This window comes from Panthera uncia, chromosome F2, assembly GCF_023721935.1.
Source record: "Panthera uncia isolate 11264 chromosome F2, Puncia_PCG_1.0, whole genome shotgun sequence".
NCBI classification, from domain to species: domain Eukaryota; kingdom Metazoa; phylum Chordata; class Mammalia; order Carnivora; family Felidae; genus Panthera; species Panthera uncia.
In genome coordinates this window covers 3,229,319-3,249,843 of record NC_064812.1, presented here as the reverse complement: position 1 = coordinate 3,249,843, position 20,525 = coordinate 3,229,319, and the positions used below count along the sequence as shown (strand labels likewise).

Genomic DNA, 20,525 nt, shown 5'->3' with positions numbered 1-20,525 from the left:
CCCCGACCGGCTCCGGCCTCGGGGCCTCCACGTGTGTTGTTCCTCCTCCCAGGAAGGTGCGCTCTCTCCCCAGCTCTGAAGACGGTACCCCGTCCCCGTGTCTCCGAGGGCCGCTGCGGCCACCAGCCGCGCCGAGCTCCCTGGCCGTCCCCGTCCGCCGCGCCCCCAGGTCCGCACCGCGCGGGCAACTGGCGGGAAGCCCCGCTCGCGGCCCTGGGCGGCACCGCCCCGCCGGCTGCCTTTCCGCCCGCTCCGCGCGGCATCTCGGGGTTTGTAGTTCTGCCCCGGAAGGGCGGCTGCCGGCCCCCGAGGCCGCGCCTCCCCGACACTACAACTCCCACGGGGCAGCGGGCCTCCGCTCCCGCACCCGCCAGGCCGGCAGGCCGCCTGCCTCGCTCGCGGCGGGTCCGGCGGCCGCCGCGGGGAGGGGCGCGAAGATGGCGGACGCGGTCGCGGGCAGGGACAGGTGCGGGGAGCAGCGGCTCGTGTCGCTGCCGCTGTCCCGCATCCGGGTCATCATGAAGAGCTCGCCCGAGGTGTCCAGCATCAACCAGGAGGCGCTGGTGCTCACGGCCAAAGCCACGGTGAGGCGGGCCGCGCGGGGAGGAGGGAGCGGCTGGAGTTGGGGGGGGGGGGCGACCGGAACCGTCGGGCCCCGCCCCGCGGCGCTGCCGGTGCCGCCCCCCCCCGCCCCTCGCGGGCTCGCGGCGCGCGCGCCCTCGGCGTCGCGCCCTGTCCCCTCCCTCGCAGCGCGCGCCCCAGCGCCCGGCGCCCTCGCGCCCACCGCCCCGCCCACCGCGCCGCTCCCGTCCTGCCTCGCGTGCCTTTCGCCTACCGCGCGACTCCCGCCGTTCCCCGCGCGCCGCTCCCGACTTCCCCTGCGCGAGGCCCCGGGTGGTGGCGCTGGCTGACGCGACCTGACGCGTGCCTCCTGTGGCGTCTTCTCCACGCGCATCACCGCACTCCGGGCCCCCAAACCTTCCGTTCTTCCGCTTCCGCCCTGTTCGTGGTTTTCGGACCCCGGTTCCTCAGGGTGCAGTGAGAGGGTTCTGGAGGTACAGCCCGACGACGCACGCACCTTGTCCGCGCAGCGAGGCTGGACCTTCCCCGGCCACAACCAGCCTCCGTTCCCAGCCCGTGGTGCCAGCGCCGTTCTAGGTGCAGGTGGCTCAGGGTCTCTTTGGATTTGGTGTGGACAGTAGCGCCCCAGCACCCTTTGTGTTACTGCACTGGGCCGTGCTTAAGCCTGCCTTGGACCGCGCAGCCCCTCGGGTCTCAGTGCGGTGTCCCTGCAGGGTGCTGGGGCAGAGCTGAGACCTTCTGCCCGCCTGATCCCGGAGCCCAGGGGGGTAGTCGTCCGATCAGCACGTGGTGCTGGGATACTTAGATGCCCTGTGCACTTTCATTCCTTACCCACCAACCTAGAGGGAGGGGAAGAGAGAGGCTCCGTCCAGGTTGTTGATTTGGGGAAGGTGTTTGGGCAAAATGGGAAAGGTGGTCAACTCTCAGCTTCCGGCTGTTTGACTATTATAGTCGTACGCCACCACCTTAGACGCTGTATTTTAAAAATGTGTTCCTGAGTCAAAGAGAATTTTTGAATGGTCCTTTGCTCCTTAAACCAGCCCATAGTTTTCACATAATTATAATCCATCGTTGAATTAAAAAAAATTTCCCTGAGTTAGAAATCTAAAATAACTTTAGGGAAATGCCTGCTTCCCCGCCAACTTTGATACACCTTTGCCTTCTTTCTGACCCATTTCTCCTTTCCCCGGTAGTTTTCTGTAATTTGAGAAACCCAGGTAATCCGCAGTCATCTAAACAATGTAATTTTAAAAATTAAGTTCTGCGGTAAATTTTCAGGGCATACTTTTCATTTCACTTTTTCATTTTGTTTTAGGAACTCTTTGTTCAGTATCTAGCCACCTATTCCTACAGACATGGCAATGGAAAAGAAAGGAAAGCACTCACTTACAGTGATTTATCAAATACTGCAGAGGAATCGGAAACTTTTCAGTTTCTTGCAGGTACTTAGCTTTTGAAACATTCTGGTTAAAACAGATGTAGTAATTTACAGCTTTTTTTCCCCCTGCTTTCACTGAAATAGACTTTTTTTTTTTTTTTTTTTTTTTGCTGCTTTCTCCAGGTGCCAAAGTTTACCATGACCTGGCACAGGAAGACATTATTAGTTTTGTCAGAGTATGTTTGTAATGTGGTTCACCTAGAATGATGGTGAAGTCAACAACCTGCACAAGGATGTTTGGCTGGCTGGGTGGCTGGGGGAGCCTGGCTGACTCCTTACCACTGAAGGGAGGACTCTGGGCTGGTCTGCTCGGCCCCAGAAACAGAGAAACTCGTAGTTGTTGTTGCGGAACAAGCTGTGTGGGCCACAGCTAAAAAAAGAGCTTTAATCTATCCCCCCGGGGCCCGCCGGCCTGTCTCAGGTGGGTAGGACAGGGTTGCTCCCGGTCGTTACCAGCACACAGGAGCCCATGGTTTGCAGTCCGTGGAAAGGAAACAGGTCTCTGGCGTTAGTCAGGAGGCAGTGCTGGTTTCCTGCGCTGTCACCCAGAGGCAGGGGCGGAATTCTGTCGTGTTTTGGAACCTGTTCTAGAGTTCAAAGCAGGGACTTGCACATTTTGAAATTTGCATTGCTGTGTTCATGGTCTGCCAAAACCAATTGCTGATGTTAGCTTTATATTTTTAAGATATATTACCAAAGAAGATTTTAGCTAGTAAATATCTGAAAATGCTTAAAGAGAAGAGGGAAGAGGACGAGGAGAATGACACGGATGATGGAAGTAATGGGGACGAAGCAGAGTCCTAAACCCAAAGTCAGCCTGCGGAGCGCCCTCCTGGATTAGCACCATTGCTTTGGAGTAAGCACAGCACCACGTGACTTTAGACTCTTCAGTTGTCAGAGACTTCAAGTACATTGTATGCCCTCCTGGCTGCCTCAGGGCACCTGATGTGCCCACGCCATAGATGGCCAACAGGAAAGGAACCCAGACAGCAGCCTTTCCCTGAGGGGCGCACGCTGCAGGCCTGGGGCAGGGCGTACCAAGAAAGCTGCCTATGCAGTCGGGCATGCCTGGTTCATCTGCTGCGGGTAAGCTGTAGAGGCAGACAAGTTGGCTTAACTTTTTAATTTACAGAGAGATTTTAAAGAGCTTCTAAATATCAGTTGTGTAAATTCATAGATGACTATTTGGAAATTAGTTCTTGTAAACAACTAGCTGTAGTTTGAGCTAAAAATATAGTTTATGGGTAGTATGTTGCGTTTGAAAATTTGACGATTTGTCTTAAATACTGCATTTTTATTAACTGAAAAATAAATTTCTTTATTAGAAGCTGTACATAGTTTAATAGTAAATGCTTTGTGGAACTAGATTTAGAGCCCTCTGTTGTTCTCATGCCTTGCTTGTTACCTGAGACGTATGCAAAATTTAAAAAGAAGCATTTCTGGGATGCCTGCGTGGCTCAGTTGGTTGGGTGTCCAACTTCAGCTCAGGTCATGATCTCATGGTTTGTGGGTTTCAGCCCCGCGTGTGGCACACACTGGCAGTGCAGAGCCTTCTTGGGATTCCCTCTCTCCCCCTCTTTCTCTGCTCCTCCCCCACTTGTGCACATGTTCTCTCTCCCGAAATAAATAAACTTTAAAAAATAAATCAAAAGCATTTCTAACACTTTTATTCCCAGAGAAAAAAAATCTCGTTAATATTGTTTGTATTTGATTTAATTATCTCTGCAAAGGCATTTAAAAATTTTTTAATATTTATTTATTTTTGAGAGGCCGGGGGTAGGGGACACAGAGAGAGGGAGATGCAGAACCTGAAACAGGCTCCAAGCCCTGAGCTGTCAGCACAGAGCCCGACGTGGGGCTCGAACTCAGACTGTGAGATCATGACCTGAGCTGATGTCGGACGCTTAACTGACTGAGCCACACAGGCGCCCCATTTCCTAAAAACATTTTAAAATACTGTGTATATTGAAAATCTTAAAAAAAAGAAAACTCTCCTTTTATTGTTCATTACACACAAAGTAATTGTTTTTATTGTTCATGAGAAAACCATAAGCTCTATTTGGTTTTTTTTTTGACAGTAGGGTAAATTTTTGGCTGTCTCTTGTCTCTCTTTTTTAAAGAATTGAGTTAAAGTTTACATCCAGTAAAGTCATCCTTTAACATCTGATGTGTTGGTTATGTAAGTGATCAATATGTAGGACAGTTCTATCCCCCCAAATATTCTTCTGTACGCTCAGAGCCCCGTTCACTTACCCTCCGGTAACTACTGATGTTTTCTGTTCCTCTTGTTTTTAAAATTGGTTTAAAATTAAAAAAAAATTTTTTTTAATGTTTATTATTTTTGAGAGAGACAGATAGCATGAGGTGGGGAGGGGTAGAGAGAGGGAGACACAGAATCCGAAGCAGGCTCCAGGCTCTGAACTGTCAGCACAGAGCCTGATGCGGGGCTGAACCCACAAACCATGAGATCTTGACTTGAGCCGAAGTCAGACGCTTAACCGATAGGGGCAACTGGGTGGCTCAATTTAAAAAAAAAAAAATTTTTTTTTTTTAATGTTTATTTTTGACAGAGAGAGAGAGAGACAGCATGAGTGGGGGAGGGGCAGAGACAGAGAGGGAGACACAGAATCTGAAGCAGGCTCCAGGCTCCAAGCTGTCAGCACAGAGCCCAACACGGGGCTCGAACTCAAAGACTGCGAGATCGTGACCTGAGCCGAATCAGACGCTCAACCGACTGAGCCACCCAGGCACCCCTATTTAAACATTTTTAGAAACCCACATTTTGATGTACCGTTCTGAGCTTTGACAAACTCAGGGTTGTGTAATCACAAGACATAACAGTTCTGTCATCCTGCAAATTCCCTCATGGTCAGATTCGTTCCAGCCCTTTACCTTGGCAACCCCTTGAGCTATCCTTTTTACCCAGAGGAGACAGCAAATTTACTCTGGAAAGGGCCATATAGAAAGTATTTTAGGGGCGCCTGGGGGGCTCAGTTGGTTGTGCGTCCAACTCTTGATTTATACTCAGGTCATGATCCCAGGGTCGTGGGATTCAGCCCTGTGTCAGGTCTGCTTGGGATTCTCACCCTCCCTCTCTGCCTGCCCCCCAGCCCTGCACTCTCTCAAAAACAAAACCAAAACATTTTCAGCTTTGTGGGCTATATAATCTCGTTACCACTGTTGAACTAGGCTATTGTAATATAGGCAACCATATATAATACATAAAGTAATGAGTATGGCCATATTTCAGTGGGACTCCATTTCTGGACACTGAAATTTGAATCTTGTATAGTTTTCATGGGTCATGAAGTATTATTTTGGTCTTCTTGAAACATTAAAAATGTAAAAACCATTCTTAGCTTATGGGCCATACAAACACAGTGGGCTGGCTTTGGTTCACAGACCATGGTTTGCTGACCGGTCTTTCCCATGCCACAGAAACAGAATTCTAGAGTACAGAGCCTGTGAACCCAGCTCTGCCCTGTTAAGCGTAATGCACAGGGTTCATGTTATTGCTGGTCCCACTCCTTATTGCTGTGTAGCCCCCCACCCCCGCTAGGGATATACAGTAGTTTCTCCATTCCCCAGGCCAACACATAATTCCCAATTTGGGTTGTTTCCAGCATGATTACAAATAAAGCCCTAGAAACATTTGTGTGCAGGTTTTATGTGAACAGAAGATGTCCCTTTGCTTGAGTATACACTTGGGAGTGAAATTGTGTATTTAAGTTCATAGGAAACTGCCAAACTTGTGAAGTGCCTGTACCATTTTGGATTCCCATCAGTAGTAAAGGAGTTTCACTTGCTCTGCGTCCTCTGCAAAACTTGGTAGGTTGTTTTTGTTTTTAATTTCAGCCCCTTTAATGGGTATAGGTTTTAATTTGCATTTCACTAATAACTAATGTTGAGCATCTTAGTATTTGCTTATTTACCGTATTTTCTTGGGTAAAGTGTCCAAATTGCCCATCTTTTTATTGGGTTTTCTTTTGGTTGTGTTTTGAGAATGTTATATATTCTGAAAACAAGCCCTTTGCTACATTATGTGATTTGCAAATATTTTCTCCCAGTGTGTAGCTTGTCTTTTCCTTGTCTTGACAGCATCTTTCAAAGAGCAGAAATAATGATATCTCTATGAGAAGTTCTTAATTTTGAGGAAGTCCAGTTTATGTTTTTTCTCTGGGGATCATGCTTTTCTGATCATATCTGAAAACTTGTCATCAAACCCAAAGTCACAAAGATCTCTGAGTATCTCTTTAAGTGCCGTGCACGGCCACTAGTATCTGTGCCTTCGGGACACGATGCTGATTAAGAAATCCCCCAGAAAAATACTCACTGGTTTGTGTTTAACCAGCTGAACATTCTTAACTCATCTAAGCATTTCCGACCCAGTTCAGGGAGCTCTCCTCCTCGGGTCGTGTGCCAGTCTGAGCCAGGAGCCTCCTCCTCACTGGTTTCCTCATCTCTACAGCCTCCTTCCTCTTCCTCTTCTATACTGGTAACAGATTATCAAAACAGATTTGTGAAGATTTTTCTTTTCCTGGTCAGAAATGTTCAAGTAGCTGTCGGGACCCAAGCCTCTTCTAATACTGTGTACATTTCATCGAATCCTCCCATAAACTGTATAGTGTCCGCGTTTCACAAAGGTAATGGGTGGTCAGGTTAAGGCACTAGTGCAGGACATACCTAGGAGGTGGTGGGCATGGGATTCAAATCCCAGACTACTTTCTTTACTGGACCATGCAGCTTAGAAAGGATCGTCTCTCCCTGCCTATGTGGTGTACATTCTTGGCATTCAAGGCCCCAAACACTGATCTTACTCTGCTGTAGATGCTGTAGTTTTCCTACCTTAACCTTCCTTTCTTCTTGATGTGGGCTCCCTGTCCTCTGTGGAGCAGAAACACCCTGATCAAGCAGCTTGCTTTTCTGAAATTATTTCCTAATTCATGTAACACTCACCATCATAGGTTTTTAAAATTTTACTTTAGAGAGAAAGCATGTAAATGGGAGAGGGGAGAGGGGGAGAGACAGAGACAGAGAATCCCAAGCAGGCTCTGCACTGTTAGTGGGGAGCCTGACTCTGGGCTTGATCTCATAAGCAAGGGAGGTCACGACCTGAGCCAAAATGAAGGATTGGATGCTTAACCGATGGAGCCTCCCAGGCGCCCCATCATTACAGTTTTAATCCTTAGGTTTTTGTAGTCAGTTCGTGACTATAATGCTTCTGGCCACTCAATAAAGTGAGACTTAAACAGCAAGACTGTAATAAGGTAAGCCCATATCGATTAAGAGATTATAGAGCTCTCATCATTTTCTTATATTCTTCCAGTAGCAGCTAGATGCCCTGGGGCCAGTGGGCACAAAAGTGCTAGGTGGTTTTAGATAGTAAGTCAGTGAGAAGTACAGGGTCCTGGATACGTTAGGCAGGAGGTAGTGGGAAGAACTTCATCTTGATTTTGTCAGGAAAGGGGAAGGAAAAAAAAAAAAAGACTGGGACAAAATACACCAGAAGTTTTAAGAATCCCTATCCGTGTTGTGATTATAAATAATTTAAAATTTTCATCTTTATGTTCATCTGAATTTTTACATTCTCTGTAATTAATACAGTCTTAAAAATCAGAAAATAACAAGAACGAAACCTTGGCCTGCTTTAGCACCAACGTACGTGTATCCTAGGGTTTTCAGCCATTGTTTGGCTTTAAGTCCAGCCCTCCTTTCCCAACAGCATATATTCTTGAGGGTACAGATAGTGGGAGTCACAAACAGCCCACAGCAAGGCCACCAGGGCCTTCAGAGCTGCAGCAGTATGTGTAACCCTAGCCTGGTGGAGGGGGTTGTGACGCACCAGGATGAGACACCTGGATGTGGTCAGTTCCGGTTCCCACACAATGTGGATCTCAGGGCTTGCGTTTGCCTGGGGCTTAGTTCTGCGGCTTTTGACCTCATCCTTTCTCATGGCATTTAGAGTAGAAACACCCCAGTCCCCCTAGATACCGCATTTGTTTTTCTAGTTCGTTCCTGTGGCTCTCATCCCCAAACCCGAATTCTCAGGGACTGATGCTTAGCCCTTTTGAGTTTCTGGATACGTTGTTCAAGGAATTGGTCCAATACTTGCAGACTAGGCCTCTGGACGTCCATCACTGGAGGCGTGCTCCCACCTTGGAAACCTGGAATCTTACACCGTACCGAAGATAGTGCCCAAATAAAATCTGTGAGTAATTGAAAATCTTTGGGAGAGGCAGCTGTAAATATGAGGAATTTTATTTTATTTTTTGCTGACATACTATGAGGCAAAACAAAATTGACACCATACAAAATAACTTTATAAAATATCATTCACATCATATTTTATCAGATTTACAGCATTCTGTGCATGTTAAGGGTTATGTAAGGAGGTGAAAAAACACTATGCCAAACTTTTAGTATTAGTTTATATACACACAGTAAGAAACAAAACAAGTAACTGTTAGGTTTTCCATGAATTTATTGCAAAAATAGTGCAAACTACTTAACCTAGTAAGCTGTAAAACAAACTCGAAAGGACCCAGCTAAGCTTGAACGTGACAATAGATGCTCAGTGTCTCAGCCTTTGGCATTCTTCACCAGTTTGTCTTTCGTCCATCAAGACCACTCCCCACCTGCCGGGTGAGGGTGAGGGCTGGGGATGGAGAGACGCGGAGACTGGCTCTTCCGAGACCAGATCCATCCGGCTGCCTGATGCCAGCGCTTCCTTTAGGATCATGCTACTTACTCAATGGCAATTTTGTGAGGTCTGTGTTGAAGCCATTAAGATGCCAAGATGTTTGAGTCTGACCTTAGAAACAAGTCATCCAACCTCTTGATGACACGGAGAAAAGAATTAAGGAAGCAGCATGAACAGAAAGGACTGGGAACATTATTGTCTGCCTACACACACGGTATCCTTTTTCGCAGGTGCATTTGGGTGAAGTAGCACTAATGGTGGGCGACCTTTGAACCAGATACTGAAGTTGAAAAGACAAAAACAAAGGATCCTGTATCCCGACAAGAGTCACTTTAAAATCCCGTCCAACAGTCTATTGGGGTCCAAAAAGCGTAGATCTAAACAAAACGATAAGAGCAAAACAAAATGCTACATATAAAAGCTAAAGAAACAAAATGCAGCATATTCAGGTTCTTTTTCTTGAGGTACCTATATAAATTTAATCACCTGCCCCAAAGTACTCTTGTTAGGTGAAAGAACAGAATGCTTACTGGTGAGCCAATTGCGGGGCGTTTCTCACCACTGAGAAAGTGCAACGGCGCCGATCTGTATATGCAGCATACCGAAGGATGAGCGACTCTATAAGATAGAGCTCAAGTACTGACCCGGTGGACGCTCAACAAGGAGAACATTTAACTAGAATCGTCCCATTTTTTGGAGATCCTGCAGCAAAAAGCCTCCCAAATCAACTTTCAGAGTTTTGCCACTAAGGAATGTTGGTTCTCTTGTAAAATTCAGAGATCTCTTTAAAATAGTAAAACTATACACTACAGGAAAGATCCCTAATTTTTATTTCTTATTGGTATAAAATCAAATTCTTAAGACTCCAAAATATTGTGTTACCTCCAAACAATTAAGTTAAAAAAGATCACCACAGTAGGAAAAGTCTAGAATTGTAAACTGCCAAATATAAAAGCATGGAAAGTCATCGATCTCCTACCTTACTTTCTCACCTGCCAGAAAGCTTGCCTAACTCAGGGCAACCCCGGGGCTGTTGCTGAATGCAGGCCTCCCCCCACCCCACCACGGCCCACCCCACACTTCAGTGGCTCCCGCACCCCCCTCTTCCTCCGGCTCCCCCCTGGCCACCAACACCTCCACCAGGAGAGACGAAATCGACAACAGTCCATTTGCTGCTTATGAAATAAATGTATAAAATACGCCAGAGGTGGCGGGGGGGGGGGGGGGGGGAGGGGGCACAGATGGCAAAACCCAAAACAGTTAAGTACGTGGGAGTTGTTTTGGCTGCCCCTTCATTGGCACAGAAAATGAAGAGAGAGCTTTAAGTACATGCATAGAAGAGTTTGGAATTTGTTTGTAAAATGTTAATTTGCTCTTGGACATAATTTTTTTTTTTTTTTTTTTTTTTCTTTTCTTTTCACAAGAGGGCAGTTGGGATTTCAGTTCTACCTTACTTGTTGGCTGGGGGCAACCTATCAAATTCCATGGCCAATTGGGCTTTTCTCCCCACCTGCAATGTAAGAATTTTAATTTCATACTGATTTTTTCAATGCATTAGGATTCAACACAAAAGGCACAAAATAAATAAAAAGATTATTAAATAAACGGAAATTATGATTTCAAGCTTTGTGTGGAGTTATATCTTGCTGTTTGGTTACTTTTTCCAATTTGATTTGACAGACTTAGTAAATAGCACCCAACTGTTTAACTGAGGTAGATCCACATTGTAAAGAAAGCTGGGTCCCCTCCATTTTATGTCTAAGTTTAAGATGCTTTTACAAAAACAAAAATCCAGATAATCCTATGCGGAAGCGATGGCAGGTGGCACTACCTGAAGAAAGCTTAGAACGTGAGCAGGTTCAGTAAGATTCATGCCCAAATCACACTCTCCATTTGCCATAAATAAATCTCAGACTGGAGGGAAAAAAAACAAACATTTAAAAGTAACCCTGAAAAAGTCTCTAGACTTTCAGAATAGGTCATTTTGACTGCCACAGAAATGCACAATGGTCCGTTTTCATCGAGCAGTGGCAACGGCCATGCCAGACCAGACAGAGCGAGACAGGGATCTGGATCACCGAAAGTTTCCCTTTGTAACTCCAGAGAAGAGACTGGTTGATTTAGGATACAGCATCTTGATCTGAACAGTTTAAACCCACCCTGCCTAATATTTTTGCATACTCTGAAACTTACAATTTTAACATCTGATTAAGGCTTGATTTAAAGTGGCATTACCACCTCGCGTCATGCAGGCATCGGACATCCTCAAAACACACGGAATGGTAGTGAACAAAAGACAAGGACGTAAGCCTCCGAATTGTATTTAGCAGGTACTATAATTTTATAATTAATTTTACAATTCATGTAGTAAATGAGAAATTATACAGAGAGGCCAATGTATATAAATACTAGTTTGTACAGGAACTTTCAGTTTTACAAAACAGCACTGCACGGTTTCTCTATTGCAAGCACAAGACGTCGTCACATAGACCCACCGCACAGGTATCAACAGTCCGTGGACAATACGCAGAGTACCGCCTGAAACGAGGCCCTTGTAGCTGCTCAGCTTCTTAGAAAATAGTAAACTTTCAATGGTCACAATACATTTTGATTCAAAATATCTTCTAAAATGTTTTATTGTGGGGGGAAAATTAAGAAGGGGCAAGATCTACCTATGGAACTTCTGAATTCATTTTTGGTTCTTTTTCAATTATTTTATAAAAATAAAATAAAACTAGAAAAGTTGATAAAACTCAGGGTTAAAACCCCTCAATACATATTAGGTAAGTAATCTGAAGTGTATCAGAGGTAAGAAAAATCTGGATTTAGACACTACATTCTTTTCTTGTATTTAATGAGTAATTAGCCACTTTGCTGCACAGAAACTTAACAATTATTCTCTTAAAACTTTTTAAAAAGTAAAAACTCACTTGCCTCTATAGTTACAAAACATGAATTCATACCTTCAGCCACTACATTAAAATCCACTATCAAACTCAGGACTCAAATTTCCATTTAGTGCTACACTATATACTCTCAGGATTTTAGTCACGCGTGTATTTGCCTTGGAAGAAGATCCGAAATTCTGAATGTGTCCTCCCCTCTGCAGCCAGCACCTCTGCCGAGGGAAAGACCACTCACTGCCTTTCAGAAAGGAGAGATTGGGAGAAGGGAGGGCCAAGAGGAGCCAGTAAGGATGGATTTCTATGCATTTTAAAAATAAGTAACATCGGGTTCTTTCCCCCGCTTGAAAGCAATAAAATCATCCTGGACAGGGTAAGGTGTTTTGTCATTAGACCATCAGCCAAGAAACTGCTCAAAACCTGGCTTAGGTGAGTTAGAGATAAAGACTGCATTTTAGGTATGTCAGAATCGGGAGTCCTATATGCATGGCTCACCCCAGTCAGCAGCTTCCCCACACACCACACAAAACAGCAACGCTAACGAAAAGCGTCCCAAGAGAAGGACAGTAGGACTGAATAGCACCTTACGTCTGAGGACTTCACACGCAATTTACCAGAGACACGATTCCAATTCCTTTTCTAAAAATCTAGTTCCGTGACACTAAATAGTCTTGTCAAGCGACTAAGGGGACGAAGCCACCAGGTCTTGCTGACGGTTATGGTCGATGCCTGACTAAAAGAGATGGATCTTGCGCGCGTTTCCCGGAATCCCCGCCGCGGACGTGGACTTGGAAAGGAAATCCTGCGGCTACAAGAACCTAACGTTTTCCGACGTGAGACAGTATGCACGGGCATCACAGTTTACAAAGTCAGGAGCTGAGGAGCAAACGCAGCTTCAAAGGCAGAAGGTCAATGATTGACTTGTGGAATGATCCAGGCTTACTTCCCAATGAAAACGCAGCCCCAACGCGATTCCAAAAGGACACTGAGGACCGGACTTTTAAAGGCACAGAGGCTGAGACTGGGTCTTCCAGAACATGCTCAGTCTGGTACCGAGGGAGACCAGAGGAAGGCCTGGTGCCACCCGCTTCCTGGGTCAGAGGGACCTGCCCTCTCCCGCGCCCCCCTCCCCCAGATTGTCCCCACAGTCTCTAGAGTTCAAAGGAGCCTCGGCTCCCCAACACAAGCACCGAGGTCTGCCAAGTGGTGCCAAGGGGCCACACAGTTGGCCTGCACCGCACCCCTGGCCTCATGGCGTAGGCTGGTCTTGGGATCGACTCACGGTTTGAAGGACCTTGATTCAGAAGGTGCTTAACGAGGGTGGCCTCAACATCTAGTTCCTGGAGACGAGGAGGAAGAGTTAATATTTGGTGTTTTAGCTTTAACTCTTTCACATCAACCAGTAAGAGAAAAGTGTTAATAACAAAAGCACCAGTAGTCTTCAGCTCCCTCTTTTAAAATAATTTTTCATGAACGTGAAAATGGCGGGAGAGGCTCACCCCGGGATTCTGGAGACATTTATGCACAGAGCTCATGGGCAGATCTGAGTTCAACAGTTCACATTACTGAATCAGAGTGGGCTGCCGTGCGGTGTCCCCTGAAAACGCCCTGAATGGGATTCTGGTCGAAGAGAAGGCCAACCCAGAGCGCCGGAGCAGTTCCAGAAGCAGCAGGTCAGCAGACACTGAGGGTGCCCGCGCTGAGCGCCCACGCATCTTGGGGAGGGCTGTGTCTACAAAACAGTGTAGTCGCGCCATTATAAAACATTCGTAGAAAGACCGCAAAGGACACTTAGCTCTTTCAGGATTAAAGCACGCCGCGCAGCGAGAAAAGCATCAAAACCCAAAACGACCGTGCTAAAGGCAAAAACTGCCAGGTCACGTTACGCGCGTAACCTCTCTGCGCCAAAGTCAGCATCTGATGAGGGTCCGGTGGGCGAGCAGAGCAACCTCCACGCCCCCAGACGTCCGTTCCCGCAAAACCGCCCGCCTGTCCCTCAAGAATTTAAGAGCAAACCAACGGAGGGGTCTCGCAGCAAATGCGGACCTTCCAAAGATGAGAGAACGTAACGAGCCTAAAGACAAGAGGTGAAGAGGGCAGAGGGCGACCCCGACTGACCCACGGCAGCGTGTGGGCAAAGGACGTTCTGGCAGCAAAGTGGTTAATCACAGGGAGGGCTATTCAGAGCGGTAGGTGACAGACTCTCAGGACTGACTGCCTGCGAGTTAGCGAGTTAGCTAGCGAGTTAGCGTCAGATGACCCAGGGGGCCCTGGGAACTCCGACTTCAAGATGCTGGCTGTGGGCCCTTATGTCCGGTCAAACAAAGGGCCTTGGACTCGGACAGAACATTTTGCTTTTAAACCGTAGATCATTTTTAAGTAGGGAGTGACAGTAACTCAAGGTTCCAAGGTCAAAGGCCGATCACGACCGCACTGTCTCCTGCGACCACACGGCCACTTTAGATGGATTATTTTTGCACAAGAGTTGGTGTTTAAGCACCTTTGTGATTTTACAGAGCGTATAAAAAGGGAGGAGAGCGCAGAGGGAGCCATTTTCAACCCATTCACAAGTGAAGCAGAGAAGAGAGTGCTTTCTCACAGCAAACAGGGAAGCGCACAAGGCCAGGACCACAGGCCGCTTCAGGGTCTCGCTGCACGCAGCCCCGCACGGAGGCGCTCCCGCCAGCCTGGGAGGACGGTGTGGGAGGCTCTTCCTCGTGCTGGCTGCTTAGAGTCCTAAAACGGAGCCGGGCAGCCCCGAGGAGTCCCGGCCCGCCTCTCTTACCTCCGAGGGGGAGGAGGGGACTGCCCACGGGTCACAGTATGGCACACACATTTTCAAGCCAGAACTGGAGAGAGAGATGTTCACAATTCAGTTTATTCAGGCAACGTTTTGGCTATTTTCAGTGTGGATAGCTACGCTTAAGAGCAAACACTAATCTACCGAGAATTCAGAGGTAGCCTTTATCTGCATTTATTTACTTTTTTTTAAACTAAAAGGTATTCAGAAACCACCTTCTGTAGTGATTTGGCTAGGCCAATACATTCACTTTAGACAATAAAATGGCAAAACATAACCAAAAAAGCATTACGGAGGGCACCACGATGGCATCGACGCTACGTTGACACACATTCGTGACTGGTTTGGGTCTAGAAGCTCCGTGTGTGTCTCACTGGGTAGCCTGACCGCAAACGATTACACGCTGTGGGCTGTGGGCTGGAGCACATACTTCTCATCTAGCAACGTCACAAGGCATACAGGAACAGCGCTGGATCTCAGGTCTCTCCAGCATGGATGGGCTAAGCCACAAATGACGGTTTTGACACAACGGTGATCTCATGGCTTTAAAATGATGGCTGACCAAAGAGAAGTGAGGGAGGCCCTCACCGTCTAGCAACATTGGCCACACAGATGCTTCTGATCCGAACTGTCAGATGCTGGATGGAACTGGAAGAAAATGCTTTAAGGAGCCATGAAAAACAACCAGGAATGAGACCAAAGAGAGCGCTCAAAGGATTTATAGTTAACCCTCTTAAAGTTAAATCTTCAGACCTCAACGGGAGAGCATACCCTCCTTTCAATAAACTGCAAACTTCCTTTCTGGAAAACAAGAAAACGAGGCTAATTTGTCCTTCATGAATGGTCAGCAGACACAAGGCTAAAGAGGCAGTGAAGTCCACGCGACTCTAACACATAATACTGAAAACGTGCCAGTACCCTACAACAAAGCGACGCGTCGCGTTCCTATCACGTTTGCGGCCCTACATCTATTTACAATCGTTTCAAACAAGTACAGCAGATGCAAAGTTGGACATAATAAAAAGGAAGTTGTCAAAAAATCAGTGCAATTATTCTGAGTTGAAAATCTTCCTTACAAAAGAGTCAGCGTGTGTGTGTAACACAGACAACCCCATTACAAAGTCACACGTGCACCGTGTCCACACTGAAGAGAACGTCACCGCAGCCGAAACCCGCAGGCAGGGCAGCTCGAGGGAGAAGATTCTTGGTTACTTTGGGGAAGGGCTTAAAATATAAATAAACTATTTGCATTCTGAAAGTGAGGCGTACGAACACTGAGGAAGTTTCTATTTATTGTACATTCCTTTTCTCATGAGCGTGAGAGATGAGTCAAAGAGAGGTCACAGGGAAATTTCTATGGCTTGTCTGGGCCACTGGGATTGTCCACTGTCTGGATTATGTCAACTTCTAAAGCTCCTCCTAATGGAACTGCCTTAGGTGTAGGAAAATGCCCACGAAAAATCCTTTTAACTGTCCAACAGATCAAAGTCCCGTTGAAGGAGTACATCCAGATCCTGACGGCTCCACGAACCAAGCCAAGTGCTTCCATGATGCCAAGCAACCAAGAGAAGCCGTCCCAGCCCCCCAGGCCCCCCAGAGACAGTCTGGTGTCCCAACTGCAGGACGCTTGGCTGGTCTACCCTTAACATATTGTATCAAATATATAATTTGACTGAAAAACTGCCCTGTAAAAATAAAATTTAAATCACCCTGCAGATCAATGTAAAATTACATTGCTGCATATATAAGAAAAACAATTCATCCAGAAAAATTACATTTGTGGCTTTCAAAAATAAAATCATCCGGCAAACTTGCAGGTAAACATTAGGCAATTTATAAAAGTTGGGGAAAGAAACTGCTAGCATATCCATCAGGTACCACATGCACTGGGATATCCACATCGGCCAAATCGAACCAGAGCAGAAAGAAAAAAAATAAATAGCAACATTTGCATTTACCAACAATAAAAATAACATATAATATGACATCAGTAAAACTACCCCACACCCCGCTGCAGGAACTGAACTACACGGTCTTTTCCAATGAGCACCCCGCAGCCAGGGTGAACATCAGTCAGAGCAGGGACCCCGGCCAACCTCAAAAGAGCAGGGAAATCACTCCGTTGCCACCACGTCCCTCTCGGGCAAGCCCCCCCCCCCCCCCCCCCGCACCCACCGAGGGCCAGGGGCCGCCTGTGGTTCTAGAGTGCAAACATTCATCCACGGGAGTGTGAGAACACCACCAGAAAGCGACATCACGTTAAAAAAGTAAAAGCAGACCCTATAACGTATCAAAAGTGTGTGTGTGAAGATTTCTCAACTCCCAAACCAAACAGTCCCTTTCTAAAAGTACAGGTATGCCCAGTTTTACAATAACGTATCCGCACTAGGAAATTCTGAGCTTGTAGCACACAAACAGGCTGGAATCTCAGCGTCCCCAAGGGGCACGGGCACAAAGCAGCGGCCGCCCTCGGCTCCCCCGGGGTTTCCTTCATTGCTTTGTCACTAGGGCGAGAGCGGGGCGAGCAGAACAGTGGGGAAGGGAGGTGGGTACTGTCATTTCTCTTAAAGCGAACATTTTAAAATCTACTAGGAAGAGTACCAGTATAAGAATCTCATTGGGAGACCTCTTTGAAAGAGACGAGATAAATCCTAGTTTTCCTCTTTAATGAATCCAGATTTCTACATCATAATTTTCACATTCAGTTTGCTTAAAGCAAGGCACACCTTACTTAACAGTGGGGCGGGGCAAAGCCAGCGAGCGGACGCCACTCGAGTCCACATGGGCCCCGAGCCTCCGGTGACCGCACGCACGCGGAGGACGGGGCTCCCCTGGGAATCTGGGGCCACGAGGGCCGAGGTAGCCCAGGGGCGGGGGGTGCAAGCACAGTCAGAGACGGGCGAGGGCCCCTTTTGGCTTCCACATGAACAGGGCTCAGACTTAGTCTACTGCACTTTGAGGTTTTACGCTGTCTCAAAACTGATCCTAATAACGGGGGGATTGGTAGAAATTTGGGAAAACAATTATTTACCTGAGAAACTGTAACTACAGCCATTTGAATTCTGAATCATCAGATGTGTACAAAGGTATGCAGCTAACCCAGCTGGAGACGTTTGGTCTGTTAATGCTTTTAGTATGAAAGGTTTTGTAAAACTAGCATAGGGCTGTACAAAGTACCTTTCTCAAGTACTATGGCCCACGAAAAGGAACACCTTGCCTTCAAATGATTAAAGAAAAAAAAGGTCTCATTTTCTGTCAGCCTGTGATCTTTCCTAGGCGTTAGCTTAGAAGGCACCTGCCCGCACTGCCAAAGGGCTGGGCCCTTGGTGCTCGAGGGAGATTACTCTTCAGAAAGTTCTCCATCACGGGTTCTCAGACTTCAGGCAGCCCCGGAATCCCGGCTGAAGGTACAAAATACAGACGCCCAGCCCAGCTCTGGAGAATCTGATTCAGGGGTCTGCATTTTTACCAAGCACCGCCACTGCCCTGACCGCCAGGACCCTGTGGCAGGTCGCAGAAACAAGCCTTTGAGACACACGATTCCAGATGACCCTAAACATGGCTGAAAACTAACCTAATTTCAGATTTCGAAGGTGTATTAGTGAAGAGATTCCCTCCTTAGCTTGGATGCTCCTGGTAATTTAAGCCAAGAGTGTATTGGTATCCTTCTGAAAATAGGAGAAAGTGCCACTTGCCAATAAAAGGACAGGGAATTGCAACATTTCTTAGAGCAGAGGCTTCTGTTCGTTTAAAAAGACCAAAATAACAAAAAAAAAAAAGAAAAAAAAAAACCAACAAAATAACAACAAAAAAAACCAACCAACCCAAAAAACAAAAAAACCCCCAAAACAAAAAAGATACAGCAAGAAAAGGCTAATGCCATTACTAAGACACCCACATGCACACACAGACACGCACGCACACACCACTCTGAGTATATATCTTCACAAACAATAGTCGCCCCTTTGTCATCGCCGCCAAAATCTAGGCCAAGTGTCTGTCACAGCCCCGCCTGCGGTCGCCCCTCCCCCCTCCGAGCCAGCAGACAAGGATGGAGGTGGGGGTGCTGTCTCCAGCAAGAGGCAGCCAGCCCATCGGGATCCCCGCCCCACCGCAGGGCCAGAGGTCAGTGTCGGGGACTGGGTCCGGGGAGGGCCGCCGGCAGGGAGGGGTAAGCCTACAGAGCATAAAGCAGCACTTGGGGGGGGGGGGGGGAAGGGCTCGTCTCCTTCCCCGAATCTCTACACTGAACGTGGATTTGATTTGTTTTAAAAACTGTCTACGAGGACAAACAGCCCACTTAGCACAGAGTCGTCTGCTGTTACCCTTCCGGAGTTGTCCGTGGTATCACGCTTAGTGCGACGGTTTCTAGATTGGCAAACCCGCGTCTGGGGCCCAGAATGCAAATCTCTTCTGCGGGCTTTGCAGTCCACCACCTCCGCGGGCAGGCTCCGTCGCGGGCCGCTGGCCTCGCGCCACAACGGGGAGCCACCGCCGACGGCTCTCTGCGCGTTTCAGTGCATAGATCCTACGAGACTCGTCTAACAGAGAACCAGACGCAGAGAGAAGTGCGCTCCGACACGTGGACCTGTTCCGGGAATGGAAGAAGAAGTACATTCCATCTGTGCTTAACCGGCTGAGCAACACACGGGGGCGGGAGGTGGGGTGGCGGCGAGCGGCTGCCGTGCGCGCTCGGTGCCCCCCGAGGTACAGGCTACGCAATCTACGCGGGGAAGGCGGGTCGCGGTCACATTGAGTCAATTGCATACTCCTGTACGTAAGCGCGAGAACCACACGAGGCGGTCCAGTCTCCAGGCTCCAAAACACTCCTGATATGCTAAACAGATCACAATAAGCACCCCATAGTCAATAAAATGAAAAACAGCATCTACCTATCACATTAATACTGCAAACCAGATATATATATTTTTTTCTCTTACATTAAAGACATAACAGTGAAAAAGGATTGTACTGTATTTATCACCACAGACCCGTATTCTTTAGAAACTTTGGAAAATAAATGTCACAGTCCTATAGGACAAATCTTACGATTAGACTGTCGGCATATTGTCTTTTTTCTTTTTTTTTTTTTAAATAAATTTTTATTAAAATGGCACTTGTCTGCCAATCTCTCTGGACCTATAAATGTTGTAAACACACATGGCCCGTCTTCTGCCCCCGCTCCTTATTTCAAGCTGAGTGAGAGGCGGGTGGTGACAGAGCGAGACGCCCGTGGGCGCCTCGGCGGGCCACCTGCCCTCGGCCCCTAAGAGCTTGTGTGAGCCCTGTCAGGAGCGTACTAGGGTCACTCTGGTGTAGACGTCAGCGACCACCTCACAACGCTCAAGGCTTTAAAACCACTGCCGTGCTCTGTGTTTTGCTTCCACTCTCTGAGAACGTTCACAGCTAGTTTGAGCCCATCAATTTCATAGAGAATCATGTATTAAAAACAAGTAAATTGAATGACCAAATAAATTAAAAATGTTTTAAAGCCCTGAGTTCATAGACTGGTTTTAGGAGATTTTTAGGAAACACGGGACTCTATTTTAAGAAGCAGCTTCTAGATTTTGGCAAACCATACTTCCTACGACAATGGGGTCTCATACAGGTCTGCAGTTCAAAATCCAGGTCTGAAATCCGGGACGGAAGGCATTCTGGAAGATGGAGGATCTACTAAAACCGATGACGTCTCATGTTCGATGCTGGCTGTCACGGAAGGGCTGGGCATCTGTTGGTCTGAGTGTAGCTGGTCTCATGTGAATCCAACTCCGTATACCATCGTAAACACTATGACACGTCAAGCAAAGTACATGGTGCGTAGCGTGTCCTGATGAACCTGGACCGCCTTTGCCAAGGCTTGGTGGTCTCGCCCATTACTCTGCCCGGAGGTATGGCTTCCTTCGGCACTGCGGGCGCGGGGGGACAGACAGAGAGAGAGCGCGGCCTTCAGTGCACCGGGTACCCGGGGAGGCGCCCACGCAGCCGCCGGGCGCGGGGGGGGGGGGGGGGGGGGGGGGGGGCCGGGGGGGGGGGCCCGGCGGCGCCCCCCCCCCGGGCCCCCGCCCCCCCCCCCGGGGGAAGGGCGCGGCGCCCCCCCCCCCC

The 20,525-nt window shown here is 47.7% G+C and overlaps 2 protein-coding genes across 6 annotated transcripts in view; one reads left to right on the top strand and one right to left on the bottom strand.

The window, feature by feature from the left end:
* The first annotated feature begins 225 nt into the window (after positions 1 to 225).
* Positions 226 to 3,353, top strand: CHRAC1 (chromatin accessibility complex subunit 1). Of its 2 annotated transcripts, none has more exons than XM_049633450.1 (3): positions 226 to 584; positions 1,898 to 2,024; positions 2,144 to 2,698. In XM_049633450.1, the coding sequence occupies exons 1-3, from the start codon at positions 438 to 440 to the stop codon at positions 2,206 to 2,208; spliced, it is 339 nt and encodes a 112-aa protein (XP_049489407.1). In that variant the 5' UTR covers positions 226 to 437; the 3' UTR covers positions 2,209 to 2,698. The 2 variants fall into 2 exon arrangements, with proteins under 2 accessions (XP_049489407.1, XP_049489406.1); XM_049633449.1 differs by lacking the exon at positions 2,144 to 2,698 and adding an exon at positions 2,706 to 3,353 and having other exon boundaries at positions 238 to 584.
* A 7,537-nt stretch (positions 3,354 to 10,890) lies between these two features.
* The window catches only part of AGO2 (argonaute RISC catalytic component 2), an 81,192-nt gene continuing 71,557 nt past the window's right edge, over positions 10,891 to 20,525 (bottom strand). For all 4 annotated transcript variants that reach the window (XM_049633443.1, XM_049633446.1, XM_049633445.1 and 1 more), the window contains one exon: positions 10,891 to 20,329. In XM_049633443.1, coding sequence (XP_049489400.1) covers positions 20,221 to 20,329 — 109 coding nt within the window. In that variant the 3' untranslated portion in view covers positions 10,891 to 20,220. The remainder of the gene's footprint in view (positions 20,330 to 20,525) is intronic.